At 49.6% G+C, this 21,920-nt stretch overlaps 7 protein-coding genes across 7 annotated transcripts; 5 read left to right on the top strand and 2 right to left on the bottom strand.

The window, feature by feature from the left end:
• Positions 1-505: 505 nt before the first annotated feature.
• On the top strand, positions 506-1,696 carry Triagg1_157 (uncharacterized protein; the record flags this gene model as incomplete). Its single annotated transcript, XM_062896575.1, has 1 exon — positions 506-1,696. One exon carries the CDS (start codon positions 506-508, stop codon positions 1,694-1,696), a length of 1,191 nt encoding a protein of 396 aa, XP_062760507.1.
• Positions 1,697-3,811: 2,115 nt separating this feature from the next.
• On the top strand, positions 3,812-5,434 carry Triagg1_146 (uncharacterized protein; the record flags this gene model as incomplete). The annotated part of the gene is made up of 2 exons (XM_062896464.1): positions 3,812-4,366; positions 4,427-5,434. 2 exons carry the CDS (start codon positions 3,812-3,814, stop codon positions 5,432-5,434), a joined length of 1,563 nt encoding a protein of 520 aa, XP_062760496.1.
• Positions 5,435-5,723: 289 nt separating this feature from the next.
• Triagg1_135 (uncharacterized protein) lies at positions 5,724-7,390 on the bottom strand (the record flags this gene model as incomplete). The annotated part of the gene is made up of 5 exons (XM_062896353.1): positions 5,724-6,183; positions 6,239-6,391; positions 6,475-6,991; positions 7,069-7,204; positions 7,283-7,390. 5 exons carry the CDS (start codon positions 7,388-7,390, stop codon positions 5,724-5,726), a joined length of 1,374 nt encoding a protein of 457 aa, XP_062760485.1.
• Positions 7,391-11,539: 4,149 nt separating this feature from the next.
• Positions 11,540-13,411, top strand: Triagg1_124 (CAZyme family AA7; the record flags this gene model as incomplete). Its single annotated transcript, XM_062896243.1, has 3 exons — positions 11,540-11,835; positions 11,891-12,091; positions 12,166-13,411. 3 exons carry the CDS (start codon positions 11,540-11,542, stop codon positions 13,409-13,411), a joined length of 1,743 nt encoding a protein of 580 aa, XP_062760474.1.
• Positions 13,412-13,769: 358 nt separating this feature from the next.
• On the top strand, positions 13,770-15,229 carry Triagg1_113 (uncharacterized protein; the record flags this gene model as incomplete). Its single annotated transcript, XM_062896132.1, has 3 exons — positions 13,770-14,012; positions 14,081-14,638; positions 14,699-15,229. The coding sequence occupies 3 exons, from the start codon at positions 13,770-13,772 to the stop codon at positions 15,227-15,229; spliced, it is 1,332 nt and encodes a 443-aa protein (XP_062760463.1).
• Positions 15,230-15,921: 692 nt separating this feature from the next.
• Triagg1_101 (transcriptional regulator family: Fungal Specific TF) lies at positions 15,922-18,389 on the bottom strand (the record flags this gene model as incomplete). The annotated part of the gene is made up of 6 exons (XM_062896020.1): positions 15,922-16,324; positions 16,414-17,264; positions 17,330-17,410; positions 17,473-17,786; positions 17,860-18,164; positions 18,241-18,389. 6 exons carry the CDS (start codon positions 18,387-18,389, stop codon positions 15,922-15,924), a joined length of 2,103 nt encoding a protein of 700 aa, XP_062760451.1.
• Positions 18,390-20,354: 1,965 nt separating this feature from the next.
• Triagg1_90 (uncharacterized protein) lies at positions 20,355-21,860 on the top strand (the record flags this gene model as incomplete). The annotated part of the gene is made up of 2 exons (XM_062895909.1): positions 20,355-21,319; positions 21,371-21,860. 2 exons carry the CDS (start codon positions 20,355-20,357, stop codon positions 21,858-21,860), a joined length of 1,455 nt encoding a protein of 484 aa, XP_062760440.1.
• Positions 21,861-21,920: the final 60 nt, after the last annotated feature.

Below are 21,920 nucleotides of genomic sequence, written 5' to 3'. Positions count from 1 at the left end.
TGTTATGTCTGTAATCATCAAACAAAGAGCTCTGCACCAGAAAGAGATCCCAACACGAAGTGGACGTGAACAAAGGGACTTGGCCAGCGAATCTCTCTTCTCTCCTCGCTCTCGCATCATGAGCCGGATGCCTTGCTCAACCTATGACGTCTGACCGAGGATTGCGGCACGTCTAAAATTGATCCTTATTGGCTCTATCACTGGAATGGAAGACTTGGCCAAACCGCTTTGACTCCTCGGGCTCTCTTTGTAGTCTTTGTTCTCCCTTTGTAGTCTTTGTTTCCGTGAACGAGCCAGCTGTTTGCGTCACACGAAGTAGCGGAGATTAGTTGTTCTATATGTTTGTGCTGCACATGTTCAAGCAAGGACCTGCTGCCTGCCAGAATCTCAAGACTATAAAATCCCCTCATCTGTCCAAAATCAAGCTCTTCATCTTCTTTACAATTACAACTTCAAGTCGATCTGGAAAGAAAGCAAAAACCACTCTCGAAAACTTCCACCCAGAATGCCTGTCACGACGAAGCCCTCCCTCAAGTCGGGGACAAATCAGGACAAAGCGATGACCATTGATACAAATGGTAGGTCCATTTTCGACCGTATCACCTCCAAATGCATCAGCCCCCATGCCGAAGACCCACGACGAAAAAGCAAGGATAGTTCTGGCCGCGGCTTCAGTGAGTGCCCAATTATTGCCTCCTCCATCTGTCCTAAGAAGACAGAGGATAAGGAATCCATCGACGAGACTGTGACGGTGTCCGTGTCTTGGTACGATAATGGATTTGTGGAAGGTATCATGCGCGCCTTCAACCAGGATCTCGACCTAGTCATCCGACCTGATGATGTGTGGCAGGCTATCCTTTCACAGTTTAGCCTTTTCATCAATGGGCGTGGGAATGCCGAGCGCCTGCGGCACAAGTTTGTCTCTCATGAAGGAAAAAAGACTCTGGACCTCGATTTAACAGCCACGAGCCTCTCCGAACTCGATTTTAGCAAGGTGGCCCAGGAGTTTACCTCCCTCATTCAGGAAAATGTCGTTGATCCAGAGCTGCGTGAGTGGATGCTGCCGAACTTTTCCACCACAACAGACCATGACAAGGCAGTGGCGGCTTTCAGTATGATGGGAGCAATGCAAAAATACTTCGAATACGGTATGTGTTTTGGATGCGGCTTCCCAAGCGTGACGCTGTTGGGAACCCGAAATGACTGGGAGAAGCTTGAACGTCGGGTCGACAAGCTGGACCATTATGGCAAGGAGTGTAAGGATTGGGCTCATCTGCTGCGGCCCATTATGGATCGCATGAAAAGAACCTTTGACGAACCAGACTCAAAAGAGATTAAAGATTTCTGGCTCAATGTCGCGTGGGAGACGGCAGATTCGCACATGAGTGGTGACCCGTTGAAAATCTCTGGTTGGATCACGGCATTTGCGTATTTCAACGATAACGGAAGCGTTGCGCAAGATGATTACGTCGGCGAACAGCTTGAGCTGGGCGGAGTGGTATATCCGATTATCCATCCAAATCACATTCCGAGTAGCCTGGTCATGGTCCCTATAACAATGACTGACCTTGAAGCGGGCGTGCGAACATTCTCCACGGCCATAGCGGGTACTATTGGTATGTCCATCTCGGGTGGAAGCAAATCCCAGCCATTTTCGGCGTGGTGGGTTGTGCAAGAATTCGAAGAATCAATTTAGCTGTCAACCACCATGACACAATGGATTGCTAATGCGTGGGGGTTATGAATCTACCACGCCATCTTGGGGGTTTTTGGGCTATAATGAGAAGATTATGTTGAAGGAGGCTTTGATGACAAAATTGTTCCATAGCTGAAGCCATGGATAGTTGGGGTACAAGTCCTAGGAAGTACACGGCCAATAAGGCAGCTATTACGCAGTGATTAATAGATGTATGCTATTTGAAGTGAGTGTCTCAAGTATGTATGCGTTTCTAAGTTGTAATAGAGTTGGCTGGCCAAAGGGCATGATTTAATCCTTCTACCAAAAGAACGACGAACAATATGTCTTGCTGCTGCATCCTTCCCTGGGAGCTTATCAAACCTCCACACTCGTCTTATGTCTGCTATTTACACCAAAGGTGTTGTTGGTACACAGCTTTCTAGCATCAATGCCTTACTACCCTAGAAATGAATACGATATTATTTGTTCAGCAAACCAGGTTGTTCCCCCGAACGTATGAAATGCCACTGCTGGCTCGATCGGAGAATGGCATCTTTGGAGCTTTGCTTTTTCGTTTTATTACGTTAATCTCTTTGCTGGTTTTGCCACGACACTCTATTTGAAAAAGCATTACCATAGCGTAAGACAGGCTACCATAGTGTCTCCAATTGGTGCGTCTGGAGTTTGCCAAGAACTTTGTCTATATTCGCACAAACTTGCCAAGCGCAAGTCAAACCGGGAATTCAAAGCCCGAACTCTAACGTACTGTAGCCACCGTCTTCTATTGAGCGTGGTGAAGCTGGCCCGTTCCGAAACCCGTTGGCCAAGCCCCCCTGGCGGCGGCTTAACTGGTGATCCGGTCAGAACCTTGGTCTAGTGAGCCGGCCGGGGTTCGTGTAAGCACGTGGAGCGTTCCCGCAACACGCCATTTAACGGTCTGGACTACGGAATAGAGAGTGCGGGTACGAGTAAACTGGCGACCCGGGGCCGTGTAGAGCTCGATATTCCGTCGAGGCCGGATATTACAGCAAACAGCGTTGTTCTTAGTCGGCGTGGCCCCCCCGTGCTATGTGGAGCGTAGGCGGGGATTTGGTTCTTGTTAAGGGCCCCCCTGGTATACGGCCATGTTCCAGTCTGCTCCATGGGCTGGTTTGAATATGATAGAGCTGCTTCTTTGGCTCGCTTAGCTCTGCGTCCCATACCTGCGACAGCAACCCCGGCAACTGGGACCAAGTCCAACTTGGGCACGGTGGCTTATTATCATGAGGATTCTCATGTTTATTTTCTTTTGACATGGACTGCGCTTCGACCAGGTAACCGTCCAGAAGCCGATACATGTGCCTACATGATTGAGGCCCTGTATATATGTAAACGTGCAACAACGGATGGAGTTGAAAGACAGAATCTACAGACCGGCTCATTCCTCTTACTTGCAAATTGAAGGGTGGTCTAACAAATCTCTCTAGCTTGGCCCTGAAGCCTCTCGGTGTCGTCATAACAGACATCCGATGAGACGGAACGTTTGTCATCTTTTTTCTTTCTTCTAAGCTTAATAAAGTGAGCCGAGAGTATAAGTACTCCTGCCAATATCATCGCATCCTGCGTATGAAACGCCAACCAATCCCTTGTCTCGCCCCACCAGAAACGGTAATGGTTTCAGCTATCCTGGTCAAACCTGCTACAGAAACCTGAGAATCCAGGAGAAACACTGTATATCAGACAACTGACCCTATTTCGCCCCTGTACTTTATCTTGTTTGTAAGGGTTAAGCTTCTGGGCAGAGCGTTTTAACCGCCCTGTCGTGTTTATGAAACGAGCGATATAGCGGCTACAGAAACATCGCTTAACCATGTATTGGGGTTGATATTCGGGAGCTTGGGGGAGCAGGGGCCGAGATATTCTGTATATATTGTCCCAGCAGCCGATTGATACTGAATCTTGGGAATTGTCTAGCAGCATCATCAGTTCTTGTCTCTATTTTTTTTTGTTTCGTTTCTCTCTTCTTGTCCAGCAGGCTGGTCCATTCTTTTCGAGTTTGACACTCTTTTATTCTTGTATTCAATATTTATTTGTTCTTTTCTCAAAAGACTCTTGTGTTTTTTAAGTTGCAATCATTCCTCTCGCTCAATCATCATGAAGTTCCAAAGCACCTCCGCGGCTGCAGCTTTGCTGCTGGGCCAGGCTTTCGCCTATCCTCTCCCTTCTTCCAACCTGCTCCGCCGAGAGGTTCCCCAGGAGCATTCCCACGATCTTTTCCTTACCATTACAAACGAAGCTCTGGCCAAGAACAACCCCAAGGGCATCACCGATGCCGTCTTTGGCCTGCTTGGTAATGCGGCGGCTGCAGGTGGTGCTGGAAGTGTAACCAACTTGGACTGCCTCAAGCAAGAGACTGCTGATCAGGCTTTCACCAATGGCAAGGCTGCTAAAGATATTCGACTCATGGCTGGTGCATTGGTGTACCAGGCCCTGGAGAGAAATACTGGCAAAGTCGGACTCGCCAGTGTTACTTGCACTGAGCAAGCTGTGAATCCCGAAATCGAAGCCGTAAAGCCCCATCAAGACCCGGCATCCGCCAATGCTGCTTCCATAAACAAGGGTATTACTCTTGAGTTGGCGAAGCAGCTCAAGGCCATCGGAGCAGATCCCAACCTTGCCCTCTTGAGTGGCACTTTTGCCCCGGGCGATGTACGTTTTCCGCTCCCTTAGCTACATATTCTGAAACCTTGGTGATTAACAAACTCTTAGCTTAACGATGCCACAGCCAAGGGCAACACCTGTGACGATCCTGACCCCCAGCTTGGATGTATCTTCACAACGGGCAAGCTTGTTCTCGACGCTAGCCAGGACGAAGTTGCATCGGCTGTTTCCGCTGTGTCTCAGACATTTACCGGCACTGGCGGTATTCAAGCCACAGACTTGGTCGACTTGAGCAAGTTCTCCATCGCCGATGTTCAAGGAGGCGCCGCTGCTCCAACAGACAACAGCAATGCTGCGACAACCTCTCAGGCAGTTGCTCAAGCAACTCCCCCACCGGCTGCTCAGGCATCTTCCACCCAAGCTGCTGCCTCTACTCAAACTCAAGCCCCTTCTACAGCCAGCGGAAACAACGTTCAGACCTTCACCGGCTCTCTTGGCGGCCCTGCCCCGCCTGTCGTTTCAGGCACTGGAAACCGACCATTCTCCGTTAATGGAAATACCTTTGTCAACATTGGAGCCGCTCTTGGACGGTCTTGTGATATTCAGCACAACGCCTGTGCTGATGCTGCCAACTCTGGTCAGCTGTCCGGAGGCGTAAGCCAATGTGAGGAACAGAACACTCAGTGCAAGGCCGCCGCGTCTGGTGCTTCCAACACCAACACCAACACCAACAACACAAGTGATAACACCAGCAACGGTGGAGCGAACGACGCTGCCGGTGGTAACAACGCCGATAGCGGTAACACCGGCAATGGAAACGCAGGAAGCAGTGCTGCTACGGGCGATTTCGGCTCGTGCTCTGACCCTAGCATCAAGTTCGCCAACGGACTTGACGGCCGCACTGAACCTGCCTTTGCCCCCGTCAACGAAGCTGACTTTCAGCATGGCTCGGCTCTAGCTATCAAGGTTATTTCCGACTTCATCTGTGACCGACTCAACTCTAGCTGCAAGGCTAGTGCTGCGGTGGTTTCCACATGCCAAAGTGCTTCTGCTGCTGCGTCCCAACTGACGGGCCAGGCTGCAGCCGATGCTTTCAACAAAGCTCTGGGAGTGTAAGAGAGTTTTGCTGGGATAGGTCAGTCAATGTATGATATTAGTGTATGTTTACATAGTTCAGGAGGTGAAGCCATCTTGGGCTACAAGTGAGCATACAAGGCACAAGGATGAGCCCGAAAATAAAAAACTATGAGACTTTTGCAAGATTGACCCAGACTCATTGCACGCGCTGAAAATTATCCATGAAAACAAGCAAATTATTGATGACTTTTAAATTCCCCTTTGTAATAAGACGGGGAACTTGGCTGGTATCCTTGAAGGCCTAGCTAATAATATTAAGTATAGAAATTTACAGTGACACCTCGCTGTTGCTACCCATGCTCCGTGAACTGCCCACATGCACTCCTCCCTTTGTTGCATGCTCCCCTTGCATTTTAACCAATCTGGACTCGTCCTCATCGCTATACCGCACCTCGTACATTGTGTTGAGCTCAATCCCGCTATGGTCCGGGCGATTCTGAGATTTCACGGCTGAAACCAGCGTCTGCGCCCGACTACCTGCGTGATCTGACTTGTTGACATAGTTGTCCGGGTAATTCTGATAGCCGCTGTTCTTATGTGAAGAGCCACCCAGGCTAGGGAACAGGCGGACCAAAAACAGACGGAGCGACGGTAGACATGTGCAGACAATGCCGGTGTTAATCTCAATGGTGGACCAGATGGACACGTCAACCTGGTCGTATGTGGGATTCGCGGAACTACCAAGGTTCACAAGGAACTGGAGTCGAACGATGCTGACCACAGTGACACTAGGGTCATGGTTAGACAAAGAGCTTGTTGCCGCAGTGGGGAGTGGATTCTTACAAAGTACCGACGAGGAGCATCACTGCCACGCCGACCTTCTTCTTCCAGTGGAGGTTGAGATTTCGGATCTGCCACATGGGGATTGCAATCATCCATAAATCCAAGGCGATGCTGATGGCTGCGTTTGCCCATCCGATGGCATTACTGTTGAGACTGTGTGGCTATTAGCTTTATACTGAGCTAGCGGGATGCCTCATAGTGCGAGAGAAAGTTGAAGGCTGAAAGCTTCTACTTACCATTTGCCCGAGTGTTGGCCGTCCCAGCCTGTCCAGAAAAAGCTGATTGGGTGGCATTGGAAGACTGCAAGAAGCATAAAGGTAACTCCAAACACGCCATTGACGAGAACCGTTCCCCACAACAATGTCCTGGCTTTGCCTGGGAAGATGTTGAGGTAGAAGAACAAGAGCGTCATCTTTAGAAGCATGACCTGGGCGAAGTATAGAATCTCGAGGACGTAAAAGTATACTCCAAAACGGGTGATCATGTCGAACGGCAGCGTCCAGATATCCTTTCCTTCCCCATTTCCGCCAGTGCCTCGAACGTTCATCACTGACGAGGGGATACCGCAAAAGAGCGTTACGATGATGGCGTAGTCGTCCAGGGCGAAGCCCATCCTCATGAAGAGCTTAGAGCCGATACGTAGGAGGACGACTACGCCGGAGACGACACCGAGCACGATGGTGACATTGGCAAAGTCGGGGGTCCTGTTCCGGACAGGGACACCACAGAGTGTATCTGTCGCATTTTTGGTGGCTATCGTGAAGAGTTAGGCAAGATATGGCTTTTGAAGTGTTGTGTTACAGAAGAAGAGCGGTTGGTGGGCAACATACTAAGGGACTCTCGAACCGTGCAGGTGGTCGCAATGCAGATGGCCGAGGTTTCTTGAATGGTCGAGCTTTCGCAGGTACACTTCACATCAGTCGGACTGCAGGTGGAATTCCCAATGGCCGATGCAAGGCATTTTTGCTGATCGTCATTAGTTTCGAGCTCGGATCACATATCTGGAGAAGGGGGAAGAAGAAAAAGGAAAAAGGCATAGCATACCGCACATGCCGGCAACACCGAAAGCGGGTTGTCAGCGGCCGAGCTGTCTGCAAGCACCAGCGCAAACGTTGCCAGGAACGCAAGCAAGAGATGGAGAAGCAACCTCATTTTCTCGTTTTCCTGGTCTCCGAGATCGATGTCCGGGGGAACGAAGAAATCTTCTTATTTCTTCGGGGCCGGCAAGAAAATGAGATGTCAAATCATCACTTTTAAGGTTGATCTGCACTCGAGGTGGACGTCAAAGACGGGCAGTCCATGTACCTGCTTTTACTATGCATCCTTTACATGGAGGTTATGGGCACGCCCCTTTATTTCAAAGACGGGGAACAGCTCAGCACACTGTACTAGCCATGTTATTTGCGGGCATTTGAAATATACTGTACGTAGAAAAGGTGCAAAAAGAACCTAGTATAATTAATACGAAGCTGTGGCGTCGATGAGTTGAGGGACGGGTCTAATTCGCACTTTGCGTAGCCGCTCTGCACTAGCCGCCATCTCCTGCGGCCCTTTGGTTCTAGAATAGAATATGGCTGTCTGGGAGGGAATCAAGTGCTGTATTTTGGGAGCTAAAGCGTTGACTGACTCGTGAACGTTGCTAGAAAACCATGGCTGTTGAAGCCGGACAGGCTTGCTGACGTTGCATTGCATTAGCCCTGCGTGCTGAATCGGCTCTGTGAAGGATGCGACGGGCGTTTGGTTCATCGGGAAAAAAAAGCTGGATGAGAAATCTCCACCAAAAGCAGGGACCCCTGACGAAAAAGACAAGACAGAAAAAACCATGGAACTGGGAGGCACTAAACCACCTCTCTAAGCCTATGTCGGCGTTCCGCTTAGAACGGGCTGTAGACCTAGAGGGCTTCGGCTGCCTCTACGCTTGGGTCTAGAGAGATACTAAAACTCGTAGCAAGACTCAGGAAGACTCCCCCGTGAAACCGGCGGGGTGGAGACTCGCAATCTGCAGCGGAGAGGAGCAGAAAGACTCAAGACTGCATGAGCTGAACCCCTTGAAGGGCATGGGGATGGTTAGGTCAACTTCGGATAGCTACGCGAACGGTCCTACAAGGAGTTGCCGGATGCAGTTACGTGGAACACAACGTGAAGCACCAAAGGGACGGTTCAGCATGCCTCCCCCTGGGACACCGGCTAAGTACAAATATGGTGTTATAGTCCGGGGTTTGGCTATTGCTTGGCTGCATGGCTAGAGCAATTTCCTCCCGGTAGTTGCAGCAATGACAGGGAGATTCGGAGTATGTACTGTAACGGCTGTACTGTATGGCGCACTTTACGGGGGAAGAGAAGATGAGAAAGAAGAAAATCTGACTGGAATGCTTCTTGAAGTTTGGGATGCGCTGATGAGTCTCAGCTCAGTGGTGGTTCCACACATTGCTCTTTGGCTTGAATCCACTTCAATCACCTCAGTTTACACCTACGCCAACCACCGTAAGAATTAGGTAATTATCTCAGGACGGCGGAGTTCACAGCCGGCACTTTCTCCCACTTCACCAGTACGAGTATACTAGTACGCCATAATTACCCGCATGAGACTCCATTGGATATCTCAGCAGCCCGTTGTGGAGGCTCTGTAGAGGGGGATTGAATCTAGTAAACCACTACCATATGGCTGTGGGAGGAGGGCCTGTGTAAATAAATAACCCTGAGCCATGTCATCGAGGCCTTCTCCGGTGACTTTACGAATACCCGCGTCTCGAGTACCGAGAGCCTTCTTCTTCTTCTTCTCTCCCCTACCCCTTTGTGAATCTCGTTAGATCGCAGAGTTACGCGAGCTCATGCATCGTATAACGGTAGTGACCGGTCTGGACCGTCAACGCTGTAGGGACTTTGTTATATCTGATGTCCAATTTCGGCGAAAAGGGCCAATTCATCTCATTCTAAAAGTCTTGGCTTCTTCGTCGTTAATGCTTAATTATTAGCCGAGCATTACAAACGACACAACTCATCCTCGACTCTGTCCAACTCTTCCCTCCTTCAACCCTCTCCAACGAGTTCCCCCTTACATTCGAGAAGAGGGGAGTGGCTTCAGCCACAGCTCATGAATTCGATCCGTCTCCGCTGGTTTCCGAAGCTTCCATCTCACGTCCGTCGGAAAGGCTTGTTATCAAGCGTCACCAAGACACACCAAAAAAGCCACCTGCTAACCGGGCCGCTATTGATGGCTGTCACGGCCAAGTGTGCGCCCAAAATCCGGATTTTCGCCTTCGATGGCTGTTGCAGACAAATCAAGACCTGAAAAGCTCTTAACAGCTGCTACTAGGTGTCTCTACTAACCCCGGATCTTCGTACGCTGAGAAAAGGTATCCGCAAAAGATTGGCACTATGGGAACACGGTCCATGATCTCCTCGCGCTCTTCCCTCCCGTCGCGCGCGGTGAATCCCTCTCCGATCGTCGAGTCAAGTCCCTCCCACTCTCGGGAGAGAAATTTTTTGTTTCTCGGCTCTGGTTCCGCCGACAATCGATGTGGACCTAAGGCCATTCTCCGCCATACTTATTTATACTCCACGCCCATTTGCCCTGAGCGAGCCAAATGGATAGCAAATACTAACGCTCTTGTTTTCTCGTATCCTAGTTGTAGGTCATTAAACCCCCACCTAATATCTGAGTTCTTTCCCAACGGCTGTTCTCGGTTCATGAAGTCTTTCGCGGCTCTACAGAGATGACGATATTTCGTGTGGTGAGAGTCTAAGACCATCACCGTAGCTGAGATTGAATCATGAAAGCAAAAGAAAGCCGAGAGGTGGAAATGAATTTGACTCATTGCAAACTTATCAAGAACACGAGCTGAGTTGTAGCTCTTCAATATCATGCGACTCACCCATCTCCTCGTAGGTATACAGAACTTGGGATGATATCACAAGTAGACCAACTATAGAAGTTAATGAACAATACCTATCGACCCTCTTCCGTAGACTGACTAACAAAAATGGACATGCTGTTGCAATCCAGTCGAGTATTTGGCCAAGCTTGTTCAAAGTAAGCTGTCGCTCGAAACAAACCACAAAGCCTTCAACGAGCCATCTTTCCTGGGCCCTTTTGTCGGGAGAACATGCCCTTTATATACTTTTTGATGCCGCCGATCCTGCTGACCAAGGCTTCAATCTGAATTACGTTTATCGGGGAGATTATAATACGAAAGCATCAGCTTCTGGGCTTGTCCGTGGAATAATTGCGTTAGATGCGCTGATCCGGCTGCAATTGTCCCTGTGCCACGTTTTCAATGGTTGATAACCACGTGGTGTCGTCGAGTCATTCGAGAAGATTGCAGTTAATCCCAGCGATGTGGATCTGCATAAAATAGACGGACTCTCTTCGCAGGCGAACATTGGCCAGTCCAGTGCTGTATACAGCAACTTATCCGCCGTATCAGCCAGCAAACGACCCCTGTCGCCACGATTAGCGAGTGGGTTCAGCTTGGATTTATGGAGAATTTGCAATCTCCGTTGAGAGGAAATCCAGTCTGTTGGGAAGAGATTGCAAAATGCACGAATCCTACCCCACACAGAAGCACAGATACGGGCATGTCGTTCTCTCCCGGCGGCGGGCTCAGTTTGAACAGGGCAAAAGTCGAACGGTTGTCGAGATTCATGCCTCGGCTGTGTGGAGTTGTGAGACGTGGGAACATGAATGGAAGCTCGCCTGGGATTCACCGACACTTGGGGAGGCTGTGGCTTGCCGGGGGGCTTCGGACATGTTCCTCATCACAGTAAACCTGACCTGAGACCGGATCCGTGTTTAGTCCATCTTGGGCCAAGCCCGATCTACGATATATGGAATGCAGAATGTGGTGGCCCCTCAAGGGGGTTTGGCTCGGCTGCAATCCACGGTCAAGGTCGAACTCGGCTGAGTGCCTCTGCGAACGCAGACGGAGCAACATCCCCTCTTGGCACTTTTACTTTGCCTCCTCGGTTCTTGACATCTCCAAAGATAGATAGGAACACCTTCAATATTCAATAGTTTCACCTGCTGGATCCAACACAATGGAGCCCGTTTATGCCCTAAACGCTTCTCAAGGCTTCGGCGGCAGCGACGTCACATTCGCTTGTTGTTCGATCAGTGACCGTCTCCAATCTCCGTGTCTCCAACGTCTCCATAATTGGTAATACGACGCTGTCTCAGCGATAAAAAATGGATCGGTCGCAGGAATATGTATACTGTCCATCGCGACATGTCGTTGGTGTTTCTCTTTTCAATGTCAAGACTCTACTCTCACCGGATCTTCATCTGCCTCGGAAAATAGCAAGATGAAGTTCTCCCTTCAATTGGCCGCCGCGGCCACGCTGCTGGCTTCTGCGAACGCTTCCAACTTGACCACAGAAGCGGTTGCTCGCCCGCCTCCTCCTCCTCCTCCGCCGCCGCCTTGCCGTTACCTCCCCAGCGATCCCCAGTGGCCGAATGCTGCCGCTTGGAAGTCACTGAACTCGACAGTCGGGGGCCGACTTGTTGCCACCGTCCCCATTGGAACGCCGTGCCACGATCCCAAGTACAACAAGAACGTTTGTGCGCAATTGCAGACCAATTGGGAGCTGCCACAAACCCAGTTCGTTGGTCCAATTCTCCTCGCCGGCGCATGTCTGACAGAATGCGATGTGTAGCTACACGACATCCTCCTCGGTGATGCAGCCCTTCTTCGCCAACCAGAGCTGCGATCCCTTCACCCCCGAGTCTAAGCCGTGCGTTCTGGGCAACTACATCAGCTATGCTGTCAACGTCTCGTGCGACGCCGATGTCCAGGCCGCCCTGGCATTCGCAACCAAGTACAACATCCGCGTGGTTGTGCGCAACACTGGCCATGAGTATGCTGACACTTCTTTGCAATTAATTCCTCTTTAAAGGTATACATGTAGGCTGATTGCGTTTCTTTCACTAGCTTTTTTGGTCGCTCTACCGGCGCTGGCGCCCTGGGCATCTGGACTCACAACCTGAAGAGCATCAGCATCTCGACTTACAAGAGCACCAATTACAGCGGTCCTTCGATGAAGGTGGGCGCGGGCGTCCAAGGCTTTGAAATGCTACAGGCTGCCCACAGCAAGGGCTTTGTCGCCGTGTCTGGCGAGTGCCCAACCGTCGGTGTTGCTGGAGGTTACACTCAAGGTGGTGGCCACTCTGCCTTGAGCACCTCCTTCGGTCTCGGCGCTGATCAGACCCTGGAATTCGAGGTTGTCACCGCGGCTGGCCAGATCCTGACTGCCTCTCCCTCCAAGAACAGCGACCTGTATTGGGCTCTGAGCGGAGGCGGCTCTGGGTATGGAGTTGTCACGTCCATGACGGTCAAGCTTCACCCTGATGCTACCATCGGTGGTGCGAAAATCACCATCGCGGCCGCCACCACCACGCAGGACAACTTCAACAAGTTTGTAGCCGGGTTCCATGCCATGCTGCCAGCCATGATAGACAAGGGCGCCATGGTCATTTACCTTCTCACCAACACCGTCTTTGTGCTCGAGCCCGTTACCGTTTACAACTCCACGGCCGACTACGTCCAGAACGTCGTCCTGGCTGATTTCAACGCCCTGCTGAGCGAGCTTGGAATTACCCCCATCGCCACCCAATACACCGAGCTTTCATACTATGACCACTACAACACCTACATGGGCCCGCTCCCCAACGGAAACCTCGATGTCGGAGACTTCAACTACGGCAGCCGACTGATCCCGCGCAGCGTCCTCTTGAACAACAACAATGCTCTGCAAGCTGTCCTGCAAAACCTGACTGCTCATGGCGTCATCATGGTTGGCAGCTCGGCAAACTACGCCAAGCCGGCCGGCGTCAACAACGCTGTATTCCCGGTCTGGCGAACCACCACTGTGCATCTGCAGATCGGCACTCCCTGGAACAACACCGCACCGTGGTCGCAGATGCTCGCGGACCAGAAGACCATCACCAACGAGTATGTGCCGCAGCTTACCGCAGTAACCCCCGGCAGCGGCGCGTACATGAACGAGGGCGACTTCCAGCAGCCCAACTTCCAGCAGACCTTCTTTGGCTCCAACTACAACACTCTTCTTTCAATCAAGAAGAAGTATGATCCCAATTCTCTCTTTTATGGCCTCCGCCTTGTGGGCAGTGAGGCCTGGACTGTTGATAACAACGGACGAATGTGCCGTGCTAAATAGATAAGAGTTAATGCCGCCTCCAGTAGGGCCGAGGATAGAATAGATACGAATTAATAATAATTACTCTCGTTTACAATGAACTGTCTGCCCGCAGAGTTTATGAAAGTTAAATTATTAGCCTTGGTGACAGCTTACCTCGTATCTTATCAAAGTCAGTGATGGACAACTATGAGCACTAACCGGTCGGATAGTTTGCTTGCTCCCTTCGCCGACAGTGCTTACATCGACGTTATCGAGTTGAATAATTTCACCACCCCTGGCCTCATCAGTCTTTGAAATATCTCGAAACAGTGATATTCTATCGAATCATTACATACAGAGGAGGAAGTCTACTTGATAACCCACTCATCAATCCAACATGGCACAAGCTAGTGAAACACTCGAGAGCTTGCTCGCCGTCGTTACTGAGCTCACTACAATGCTCACAACCACTCTTCGAGCAAAAGGCCTTGCTGCTCCATCATTCAACGAAGATGCACCCGCATCCCTACCACCTGATCAAGATATCCAAGGCCCCCGTACAAAACTCGTCGGAGCTCTGATGGATATGCTGCATCTAGCAATGGGGCCTAATGAGTATTTTATCACACAAAACATGTGGGTAAGTTCTACAAACTCATACATCCTGTCAACACTGAATTTTCATTGTACTGACGTTACGAATCTTAGCTGGGTAATGAGGCCATGGCTCTGGATGTCCTCAACCGCTTCAACTTCTGGGGCGCGGTTCCAGTTGGAGGCTCTGCCAGTCACGCCGAGATTGCAGCCGCTACGAAACTTCCCGAACAAATGGCTCGTCGATTCCTTCGCTTCGGCATGAACATGTACTTGTTTCGAGAAGAGTTTTCCGGGTCCAGTCGGATTGTCCACACTGCTGCCTCTGCATATATGGCTCGTAACCACCATATGCAGTCCTTCACCAGTCATCTCCTTGAAGACGTCCGCCCCGCCACTGTAGTTATGGCAGATGCATTGCAAAAGTGGTCAGCCGGATATCCGACACCGAGCGAAGAGGTGGAACACGCCCCCTTCTATCTAGCGAGTTTTGACGGCAAGGTGGTATCCCGCCCGATGTGGGAATTCCTTCATATGGATGAGAAGGAGGGCAAGCCAAAGGGCTATCGTGCTACTCGATTTGCTGAAGGGTTGCAAGCTCTCGGCGGTATGGTTACCACCGAAACCTATGTGGAAACTTTTGACTGGGAGAGCCTTGGCGAGGCTACTGTTGTTGATGCATGTCTCGCACGAATCTCACACGAGAGCTCCAATTGCTAATCGACCTCGCAGGTGGGCGGTTCAAACGGTCATGTCAGCGCAATGGTTGCGAAATCCCATCCACGGCTTCATTTCATTGTTCAAGACCTCCCAGAGCTACAGCCAGCTTTTGACGAAGCCATGGCATCAGCCCCCAAGCTTTCCAGCCGCATATCATTCCAAGTTCACGACTTCTTTACGCCACAACCTGTTTCTGCAAGCACATACATGGTTCGCAACATCTTCCACGATTGGCCAGACAAGTACGTAGTGAAAATTCTCCAGCAACTAGTCCCAGCTCTGACTCCTGGGGCTCGCATCGCGTTATTCGACATCATTATGCTTCCAGACTACGATGAAAAGGGACAACAGCCGCCTCTACCGGTGAGGAAGATGCAGAGTGCTTTTGACATGGAGATGTTGGTACTTTTCAATGCCAAGGAACGTACAGCTGAGGATTGGACTGCCGTATTCAAGATGGCAGATGATCGCTTCCGTGTGAATGCTATCAAGATGATCCCTGGTGCTAGTGTAGGGCTTATTGACGTTGTATTCGACGGATAAGGGGGGATGATTACTTCAAAAAAAAAATACCTGTGATAATTTTTAATGGAACTTTTGTTTGATCGATTGTTATCTAATAGGATTGAGTAATGAGTGCTCCTCAGCGGTTTCATTTTGAATAGAGAATGCCAAAATAGGGTTCTCTTCAAGCTATAAACAATGCTTTTGAGTTCATGGCCGAGCATATGATATAGGTCAGAATAATAAGTAATCGACTAAAAATATTGAGTCGTGGTACTCAGTCATAACTTAATGTATACTCTACCATCAGTTCAATATCCTACCCTCGGTACCAATTCAACCCCATCTATCAGTATTGCCCTTTTCGGATGATGGCTCGTGCAGCGTCCAGGCTAGGCATCGGCCCGAGATCGCCAAGGTTTTGGCTTGGGGAGATTCAGGTCTGCCAAGCTGCCGAGGAATTCTAGAGCATTATCATTCCATTTATCCCGAGATCTAACTCAAGGCATGCCTTGGCACGCTGACCGTGCCGTTTGTGGTTAGCCACGCCATGGGTAATTATTTGGTAAAAGAAATACATTTATGAATTCCGTTTAGGCTTCATAGGCTGCATATAGAAGTACCATGTTTTGATCATTGACTGTATTTGCACAGCGAAGTTGCACAAAGCCCAGCCTAAGCTACATACATGTACATACAACATATTAAGCTCATTGGGTATCGGATTAAGTTCATGATGTAAAGTTCAACATATCGACAAAGCTGAAAATGGATGCCTCAGCTGTAAGGGCATCAATAAAATCAGCCTTGGTGACATTGGCACCAAAGAGCTCCAGCTGAAGAGGAGTGTCTGGGATAGAAGTCGGAGGGGGCATCAGCTCCGCTACTGGCGTCACGTCTTGCTCGGGAAGAGAGTGGGTTAGAGAAATACTGGCAGCGTCGTCGGGGAAAAGCTGCTGGATGGCCTTGCCGAATATACCTCGGCACACGGAAGCGACTGAATACGTCTTTTGCAGCTCTTCCAAGATCATCATGCACATGTTTAGCATATTTAAGCCGAGTCGCCTTGAAAGGGCGTCGCCGAATTTGCAGTTGAGAAGGTAGACTTGCATTGCCGGGACCAGAAGCGTTGGCCTAAGCAGCAGCATTAGTCTACATCTCCATCAAACACAGACAGTTGGGTAGTATCCGTCGAAAGCACTGTTGAATCAAGAATAACTCACGTCATTGGTCCGGCAAAAGAGAAAAAGTTGCCTTGGGCGAGTGCATAAACAATGTTGCAAGTCTTTGAGGCAGCAGACATTGCCTTTCCCTGCATTTCCTGCTGCCACTCTCTCTGACGGTAAGAAGGGAGATCTGAAGGAGCCTCTACACTACAAGGTCGATAAAATGTGATTAAGATGGCCCTTGATCCATCGGTTAGCCAATCGTAAAGCGAGAAAAGGACAACGGGGACAAGTACTAACTGGTAGTGTAGCTGCAAATGGTGATAGTAAAATGTCGCCAATCGAGATAACATCGGATCTGGGTGTTCCGGCATATTAAAGCGCATCAACTCTGCCTCGAGAGTATCAATCTGGTTAATTGTGGGTTTCGGCCGTCGCAGCTGGTAGCATGTCATGAGAGTCTTGCCCAGCAACTTCGTCATTTGTATCAACTGGATCCAATATTCTGCCAATCGTGGCAGGTCTCTGGGGAAAAACGCTGATGTCACAGACTCTGGTATGCCCTCCAGGTCCACGGCAATATCCGAGACCAGCGGATCAGGAGTGTCAGATTCGTCGAGGTTGATCCGCAAAGGCCTGCCCAGCGACACGGAAAGCCAACGGTCTCTCCAGAAGCACGTCCACCATAGTCTCCGAAATAGTGAACGCTGTCGTTCGGATATGGATGTGTTGTATCCGATGGCATCAATATCGCGGTGGAGACCGAGGACATGACACAGGTTAATAGCTCGGCCACTCCACTGCCATGGCTGCATGTGATCCTCTATATCCGAGTTCCAGAAGCCTAGTAGTAGCGCCCCCTGTAGAAGAATGAGGTTGTTCTTCTCCCCGCCGTTGTTATACACGCACTAAAGGCATGTGTTGGCATTATCGGAAAAAGAGAGATGATAGAAACAATAAAGAGTTGACTTACGACTGCACGAGCAAACATCTCGGCTTTGAACGCTTTTCGAGATGTAAACCCTTCGTTCTCGTATATCTCTGCAGGTACGTACTGCAGTCTGTACTTAGCAATTACATACACCACCGATGATCTGAATGGAAGGGGAGAATTACATTGGAGGAAATGGTATAAAGACCCCACAGCAGTATAAGGTTATACTCTTTCAGTCGTTTAGAGCGATGATATTCCAGGAGCTTGTCCGCTTCCAAGATGGGCATGATTGGGTGGACATTGTGAAAGTAGGCCCGGATCAAACTATCACTTGCTGTCTCTGATAAAAACGAATAGACGCCTTTACTGCGGAGAAAGGTCTTTTCATCTTCCGTCAAGATGGTTTGCTTTGCTGCTGGCATGAGGAGATGCTTTGGTATGAGGTGGTCGGTTGTGCATATATGCATGGTTGATGTAGGCCCCCCAGTCTGCTCACCTACATGGGTTTAGATTTAATAAACGCTGCTGCATGAGATTATGCACCTTGATGATCCTTCCAGTTAACATACCGATGTAGTACGGGACTTGGCACTCTCTTCGTGGATGTCCCAAGGCCACTTCCACCATCTCAACGCCGAGCTGTTCCTCATCAGCAGCACTTGGCTCACTGGACGCAGTCGAAACTTTGGTCTCGGGCGTATCCAATGGCGCTTGTGAGACTTGCAACGGTACAATTTCACCCCCCGGACTAGAATCCGGCGACGAAGGATTGGCATTGCTTTGGTTAGCGGTATCCCGCGTTGCCGAGCTTTCGACATAGTGACGGGAAGTCGGGAACACAGTAGTGGTCTCCCGATGGTTGTGGGACGAGTGGCTGGCAATCAATGACCCAGTTAGATGATATACGAGTAAACATCGTTTCCCATGATACATGGACGAATATGGCTTACCGTTTGCCCTGTCTTGGCTTCAGGATGCATTCCGTTTGGTCCTGCTCGCAACTAATACACGGCACGCCGGTCATGGACACGCTACATCGCACCTTGCGCACTCGGCAGGTTTGACACGCAATAGCCGAACGATAGCGGCGAGTCGACATCTTGACGCCCAGAGCCTTGGTTATTCGAGCCTTTGACGCAGAGCTACTGAACCATTGAAGGGATCTTTGCCTGTTGGGAAATAGAATCGAGGAGCTTCGATTCATGGAAACCTCGGAATATTAAACCTCGGACTTGAATCCCACGTCAGCCGAGGTCGGGCGCGTGATTGGCTGCTTGATGACATCCGACCCAGTTATATGATTAGATGCAAGTTTCACCGTCATGGCCATGATTACAATTCAAGATGAGTAATCGCGACATCTCAAAGCTGGGGGAGACGGAACTACTGCAAAACTACACGGAAAAATTCTAAAGGGGTTGCCAGATGACTTATGTCGCGATGAGTTGAAAGAGGAGTCAAATATGCAAAGAACTTTCACATGGCAGCTCGTCACCAGCTCGTGATCAGTAACGGGCCTGGGCAAAGTGGGAATAACGGAGCGGCCACTCGGGAGGCTCCGAAGTGCCGAGGAATCCATGGATCTCTTTCAACCTCCATGGATGCAACACGTTTATTCTAACCCCCTGTAGCCAATGAGGATAGGTTGTGAAGAGGGTTGCAGATCCAATAATGCCAGGACGATCCATATCGAGTAATGTATTTATACCCAAATCGTCCCGTTGCCGAAAATTCCAAGCCTCTCTAGCGCTCTGATTTATGAATTTTTGACGGGTATTTCCGAGCTCCATGGAAACCAACAAGAGCTTTCAAGACAGTTAGAAGCGACAGTTTAATATTTGTAACTACGGTTTTTCTGAGAATCTCATCCAGTCATGAACCACTGAAGCTCCTGTCAGCCGCCGTTGAGATAGCTTAGAAGGCGTCACAGAACTCTATGTCAACCTCATAAGATCAGTCGTCGTTGGCGCCCATACTGGACTCTGAGCTACATGTTAAAAAAACACCTGGACCAATACACACATAACGCGCTTTTAATTTTCACTAACATGATTAATGGAATACAACACCACGTCGAGACACAATAGCTAGGTAGTACTGTATGGGTCCGCCTCAGCTATGGAGACATCTAACCGATCGAGAGTTCAGCTCTCCCGGTGCCATTAGCCGTCTTCCGGCCCGGCATTTGGTGCTCGGGCCTGGTTAGGATCTTTTTTTTTTTTTTTACCTAAATAGGAACATAGCCCTTGAAAGAGTGAATTCATCTGCGCCCAAGGCGGATTCAAATCTCAGATCACTGGTTGGCCTGAGCTGCCGGCTCGCACATGATTATTCTCGTATAAGAAACAGAGGTCGCCTCCAAGAAACCTGTTGAAATCGTTCTAGGTTACCAAGACAGACTCCAGGCAGGTCTACAGATGAAAATGTCAAATGAATGTCTAATTGACGTAAACATGTATGCGCGGCTGAGTATTTGAGCTTTTCAGCCCGTTACAACATGTCGGTGCCTACAGTGGCTCTTATGAATATACAACATATCGGTGCCTACAGTGGCTCTTATGAATACAGCTCTTCAGTCGACGCACACACAGAACCAGAGGGGGATTGGTCCACATTTCCGAGCGGCGAAATCGACTGATACAAGATCATCCCAAGGTCCCCAGTGTCGACAGCGTCTTTGGGAGGGTTCAATAGTAACGTTGTCTAGTGGAAGCATATGTTAAGCGGTCCGGGTTGCAATCGAGATTATTATCCTAGAAGCAATCTGTTGAGGTTACAAATCACTTGTCAATCTACTGCTGATTTGTAGAATCAAGTCAATTATATTACCAGATGAAAATAATAATACCACTGCAAAGATGTCATCGAGTACCGGCGTCTTTGTGGCACGTATGCAAGGGAGACTACAAGTTTTGGCATGCATGAAATTCCACAATTGTGCGTAGGATTCAAGCGGCATGACTACATAACTAAAAACCTGGTTTCGCAAACCCCTCAATTCGTACCGCTCAACAGTCGTCAACATCAAAACTGGCCAAGAGCAGCTTCATCGACATCAGCCATAATGGCGACTGCCGCTGCCAATTCGATCTTGCCTGTGACAACTCTGAGCCCGGTATCCATTGGGGTGGCTGTGATTTCGATCTTAGTACTGAAAATCCTCCACGGACTGAGCACCGACCGCCTAGGACACATCCCTGGCCCCTTCATCGCTCGCCTTACTCCAATTTGGTACTGGTATCTCACGTGGAAAGGCATTGAATGTACAGTTATTACTGCCTTGCACAAGAAATACGGACCAGTAGTTCGCATTGCCCCGAATGAAGTCGATATTTCCGACGGAGCGGCTGTCAATCCTATATACGTCGACAATGGCGGCTTTAGAAAAATTACTGGATACAGAAACTTCGATATTAATGGGTTTCCTACAATATTCTCAGTGACGAATCATGCCCACAGGGCAGTGCGAGCCAAGGCTGTGTCACCCTTGTTTGCGCAGCAAGCAATCACAAACAGCAAACCGGCTATGCAGAAAATTATCGATGCGACACTAGTTGAGTTGGAGCGCCGAAGATCTCTGGCAGCAGGCAGCCCAGTTGATTTATCGAACCTCTTTCGCTCCATGGCGATGGATGCCCTGACGGAGTATCTGACTGGGGAGTGCTTCAACAGTGTTAGTACTGAGAGGCTCAGCGCAACTGCTTTCGTCGACAACTTTGCTGCAGGCGGTCGCTTTTTTTATCTTCCAAATTGGTTATTCAGCTTTGCTAATGGTTGGGCTGCGAAATTTGACAAGAATAATGTACTAATAACCACGAGTACGGATATCGTTCAGGAGTTTGCAGCCAAAGTTGTGCATGGCAGTATGGCTCGACGAGAGAAAGAAACATACCAAGGACGGCTTCTCAATGCAAATCTCTCACGAGAAGAAACTATAGCACAGGTAATGGATATCATGTTTGCAGGCACAGATGGGGTTGCTAGGGTTCTGGCTGTCTTTTGTTGGCATCTTACCCAGGCACCCGATAAGTGAGTGGGCCTTGACTGCACGTATGGGCACCCTGTTAACCGTTCCTCTAGGCTCGAGAGTATTTATAAGGAGATCATGGAGAACCCTGGCATCGACGCTCGATCTCTCCCTCTTCTATCAGGAGCAGTTAAAGAAGCTTGCCGTCTAGCACTGGCCAATCCCACTCGTCTTCCCCGGGTTGTCCCATTGGGAGGGTTGAATGTCCCGGGTCTGCCGACCATTCCAGCTGGTACAAGCGTTGGAATTGGAGCTTACTCGCTGCATTTCAATTCTGAGGTGTTTCCAAATCCATATGAATTCATGCCAGAGCGCTGGATGGAGTGTACGCCGGAAATGTTGCGAGACAGTTTTCACTTTGGCAAAGGTCCGCGGCAATGCATTGCCCGCAATTTTGCCTCTGCAATTGTTTGGTGGGCTTCTGAAGCTCTGGTTCGAAGCCGTGTGTTAGATGGTGCAAGACCGGTGGTAGAGAAGATTGAGATTGTAGAGTGGTTCAACAGTAAGCAAGTGGGTGGAAATATTGAGCTTAGCTGGGCATAGGATGGAAGACTCTGTGGCTTATCCACACGGCGACGTTATATGTGTTGTAACACCGAGCGA

Source organism: Trichoderma aggressivum, assembly GCF_033847375.1.
Source record: "Trichoderma aggressivum f. europaeum strain CBS 100526 chromosome Unknown scaffold_001, whole genome shotgun sequence".
NCBI lineage: Eukaryota > Fungi > Ascomycota > Sordariomycetes > Hypocreales > Hypocreaceae > Trichoderma > Trichoderma aggressivum.
This window is presented reverse-complemented; position numbering and strand designations above follow the sequence as displayed.